We start from the raw sequence: 5,007 nt of genomic DNA, 5'->3' as shown, positions 1-5,007 counted from the left end.
TGAATATGTCAATTTCTGTAGAATATAAAATTCTTTCCTTTGCCATGGTAGTTTTGTTTAGATTAATCAATGTTATACCGAGATGCATTTATTAGCTTAAATTTATATACTGCTAAAAAGTTAATTTGTAATCCTGTAGCAACGCGCGAACATTACTATCTAGTTCATCCAATACATTGACAAAATGCATAAGTTGGAATTTCATCTTCAAAGATAAGAAACAAAGACTTTGACTCGTAAAAATAAATAAATAAAAAACTGCAAACATTTGCAAAAAGTTCCTTCCCTTTCATTAAAGGCAATTGGCAAACAAGGCCAATACATGTCTATGTCGAGATTTAAAGAGAATCTTTGATCATACTCATATGAAATACAGGGGAATACTAAAAATAAAAAAAGGAAGTGTCAATTAAGCATCATTTCAGCTAGCAGGTCATTAAGCTCTTAGACTTTGAAGAAAAAAAATTTGAGGACAAATTTCCAAATTGCATTTAACGTGTGTATTATAAGAGACAGAGGAATTGACTTGGAGTAAGTTAATATATGGAGGACTCCAAAGTCATGAAACAAATGGAAAGACTTTCCATGGTCTGAACCATGAAGATGTCAATTTATTGTGGAAAACAGAACATTTTGCAAGTCCTGTAGTTTTGTTCTTCTCTCCCACCCTTTTTTCTTTGTACAGGTCGAATTAATTTGAATAGCTAGTGAATGGCATTATAAAGAAACCCTAGAACTAGACTATAATATGCACACAAAATTGAACAGAGGCCATGATATCTTTATCTTTTCACAAAGTATGCTCTCTGGCTTACTGCCTTATCTTATACATACCTCTTCTTTCATCGCCAAGTCACGTTGCCTTTGCTACTACTGAAGCAGAAGCACTTCTCAAATGGAAAGCCACCTTTCAAAACCAAACCCATCTCCAAAATCTCACCTCTTGGACTTACTCTCCCAGTAATAATGGCACCACCAATTCTTCAAGCAATTCCAAAGCGCAAGTACCTCCATGCTTCTGGACTGGTATTTCATGCAATGCTGCAGGAAGTGTCATTGCAATAAACCTTACCAATTCCAATATACAAGGTACGCTACATGATTTTTCATTCATGTCCTTCCCCAATCTTGAATACCTCAACCTTGGCGTCAATAATCTCTTTGATGCCATTCCACCTCAGATCAGTTCCCTTTCGAAACTCAACAATCTCAATCTCTGTAACAATCGGTTTTTTGGGAGTATTCCACAAGAGATAGGGAACTTGAAGTCTCTTATGGACCTAGATTTGTCTGAGAATCAACTTAGTGGTTCAATCCCAGCATCTGTGGGTAATCTCACAAACCTTAACTACCTCTATCTCTACAAAAATAATCTTTCTGGTTCTATTCCTAAAAAGATAGGTAACTTAAAATCTCTTGCGAACCTTAATCTGAGTGAAAATCAGCTCAATGGTTCAATCCCAACATCTGTAGGAGATCTCACAAACCTTACCCTTCTCAGCCTCTTCGATAATAATCTTTCTGGTTCTATTCCTAAAGAGATAGGTAACTTGAAATCTCTTGTGTGGCTCTCCTTGTATAAGAATCCACTCAGTGGTTCAATCCCAACATCTATAGGTGATCTCACAAACCTTACCCTTCTCCATCTCTACAAAAACAATCTTTCTGGTTCTATTCCTAAAGAGATAGGTAACTTAAGATCTCTTACGGACCTTGACTTGAGTGAAAATCAGCTCAATGGTTTAATCCCATTATCCATAAGAGATCTCACAAACCTTACCTTTCTCAACCTCTTCAAAAATAATCTTTTTGGTTCTATTCCTAAAGAGATAGGTAACTTAAAATCTCTTGCGAACCTTGATCTGAGTGAAAATCAGCTCAATGGTTCAATCTCAACATCCATTGGAGATCTCACAAACCTTACCTTTCTCAATCTCTTTAAAAATAATCTTTCCGGTTCAGTTCCTGCTTCAATTGGTAACCTGACCAACTTGGAATCCTTATTGCTATGTGTGAACCAACTCTCTGGCCCCATCCCGCAAGAGATAGAGAACTTAAAGAATTTGACTGCTCTACTGTTGTATAATAACCATTTTTCTGGTTATTTACCCCATAGTATTTGCAGCGGTGGACTCCTCAGAAACTTTTCAATATCCAATAACCATTTGACTGGTCCAATCCCCAAAAGCTTGAAATTCTGCACGAGCTTATTCAGAGTTCGTCTTGATGGAAACAAGTTGACAGGAAATATGTCTGAAGACTTTGGGGTCTATCCAAATCTTTATTTTATGGATATGAGCCACAATAACTTATATGGGGAAATCTCACAAACTTGGGGACAATGCCCGCAATTAGAAACCCTACTAATTGCGGGAAACAACCTTACTGGTAGCATACCTCCTAATATTGTCAATGCACAAAAACTTCATGAGCTAGATCTTTCTTCAAATCGCTTAGTTGGGGCGATTCCGAAGGGATTCAGGAGAATGACTTCTTTGCTGAAGTTGATGTTAAATGGAAATCAACTTTCAGGCCCTATACCATTGGAATTTGGATCACTAATTGATCTTGAATATCTTGACTTGTCATCAAACAAATTCAACGAGTTAGTTCCTAGCAATCTAGGTGCCTTTCTCAAACTGCACCATTTGAATTTAAGCAACAACAACTTTTCTCAAGGAATTCCACCTGAATTGGGGAAGTTAGTTCAGTTGAACGAACTTGATTTAAGTTACAACTCACTCGAAGGTAGTATACCACCAGAAATCGCCAATATGGAGAGTTTGGAGACGCTTAATCTTTCCCACAACAATCTTTCGCGTTTCATACCATCAAGTATTGAAGGCATGCTCGGCTTATTGTATGTTGACATATCTTACAATGAATTGGAAGGTCCTCTTCCCAACAACAAAGCGTTTCAAGAAGCTCCCCCAGAAGCTGTACAAGGGAACAAAGGATTGTGTGGCAATATTACATCTTTGCAACCTTGTACTCATGGCTCAAGAAAGAACCACAAGTGGGTATTTGTAATCTCATTCACCCTTCTATCAGCAGTTTTCCTTCTTTGTGCTTTCTTTACAATTGTCTTCGTAGTGGAAAGAAAGAAGAAGTATCGGGATAAAGGAGGAAAAAACATCCATGAAGAAGTATCATTTTCAGTTTTGAATTTTGATGGAATGTCAATGTATGAGGAAATCATAAGGGCGACCGAAAACTTTGATTCCATATATTGCATCGGGAGGGGAGGACATGGAAGCGTCTACAAAGCAAACTTGTCATCTACCGTCATAGTGGCTGTGAAGAAACTCCATCACTTGTGGGATGGCGAGAAGAACTTGGAGGAGGGATTCTTGAATGAAATAAGAGCACTGACAGAGGTTAGACACCGGAACATCGTGAAGCCTTATGGTTTTTGTTTGCACCAACGACACTCATTCTTGGTGTGCGAGTTTCTTGAAAGAGGTAGCTTGGCTAAAATTTTGAGCGAAGATGAAAAAGCTAAAGAAGTGGGATGGAGAAAAAGGGTGAATATTGTTAACGGTATAGCTAATGCCTTAGCATATATGCACCATGACGTTGTGCCACCAATTGTTCACCGGGATATATCAAGCAAGAACATTTTGCTGGATTTTGAATATGAGGCCTTGGTTTCAGACTTTGGCACTGCTAAGTTTCTGAATCGAGACTCAACTAATTGGACTGCCGTTGCAGGCACATATGGATATATTGCACCAGGTATAATTGTTCTCTGTTTTATATATTCTTTTGGTTTTTTTTCTTTTAGACCAATGATTCTGACATCTTGCATAAATTTCTTAATTTATTCTAGGATAACTTTGTTCTGAATACTATTCCTTTTCGTCGATAGGCAGGAGTTACATTTTGATTTGTAATAGAACTCCGAGATTATGTACAAGATAATTTGGTTGTTACTAGTGATCCAGAATCTACTTGCTTTATATTAAGATTAATTGGTGATCCAAAAAAATTTCTCGTCCATATTTCTTCATGATGACAAAATTTTCTGAACATTGAAGTCTTGTATAGTTTATTATACCCATACTAATTATCCTACTGCTATGAGCTTATTCTGAGCAGAGCTTGCATATACAATGGAAGTGAATGATAAATGCGATGTTTATAGCTTTGGAGTGGTCGCATTGGAAACAATTATGGGGAGGCATCCCGGAGATTTTTTCTCATCATTCTCAACAATGCCTTATTCATTCTCGTCATCATCATCTGCGTTACTAGTCCATCAAATGCCAATTATGGATGTTCTGGACCAACGCATTTTGCCTCCAACGCATCAAGAAGCAGGGGAAGTTCTCTCTCTTGTGAAAATTGTGTTTTCATGCTTGCATCCCAGTCCGCAATCTCGTCCAACAATGAAACAAGTTTCTCAACTCCTCTCAACTCAAAAGCTGCATTTGTCGAAGCCATTACGTATGATAACCTGCGGTGAATTGCTTACACTGGATCCTTTAACTGCATGAGAATCAGAGAAAGTGGGTTTTTCCTAAATAAGTTCTCCCTACATCGAGTATTCCCTTTAGAAGAAAGTTTCTTTGTAGATGTTTCCGTTTTTGTAATTTATTTCATGCACTTGTTTGCTGTGGCTCTATGTACTTTCACGTACTTGCTTGCATGGTTTGAAATTTCAGATACTCTATACATGTTCTGACAAGGAGTACCCAAATTGCATTGCCAATTTAATTGAACCTGTTGTCATCATATGATGAATGAATCTCAATATTGGATGATTCGAGTTAGCCTGATTGAGTTGTGAGCTGCAATTTCAAAGACATGGCGATATGTAAAGTTAAAGCAAGTAAAAAATCTGGAGAAGTATGCTGAAGGAAACAAAGAGAAATATTAGTCAGTACATTAATACACCCTTTTTCGGTTTTGCAAATGTAAAAGAAGACCAATGTGAGTTTTATCCTTTTCTCTGAGATATCACATCAGGGAATTAAGGGGCCTCGATTTCCCTCAAAATCATGTTTC

General features: G+C 37.4%; 1 protein-coding gene across 1 annotated transcript; it reads left to right on the top strand.

The window, feature by feature from the left end:
• Nucleotides 1-584: 584 nt before the first annotated feature.
• Nucleotides 585-4,693, top strand: LOC103425390 (probable leucine-rich repeat receptor-like protein kinase At1g35710). The gene is made up of 2 exons (XM_029095119.2): nucleotides 585-3,735; nucleotides 4,099-4,693. The coding sequence occupies exons 1-2, from the start codon at nucleotides 774-776 to the stop codon at nucleotides 4,494-4,496; spliced, it is 3,360 nt and encodes a 1,119-aa protein (XP_028950952.1). The 5' UTR covers nucleotides 585-773; the 3' UTR covers nucleotides 4,497-4,693.
• The last annotated feature ends 314 nt before the right edge of the window (nucleotides 4,694-5,007 follow it).

Source organism: Malus domestica, chromosome 15 (genome assembly GCF_042453785.1).
Source record: "Malus domestica chromosome 15, GDT2T_hap1".
In the NCBI taxonomy this organism is placed as follows: domain Eukaryota; kingdom Viridiplantae; phylum Streptophyta; class Magnoliopsida; order Rosales; family Rosaceae; genus Malus; species Malus domestica.
The sequence above is the reverse complement of the archived record's forward strand: the minus strand, read 5'-3'. Positions and strand labels throughout refer to the sequence as shown.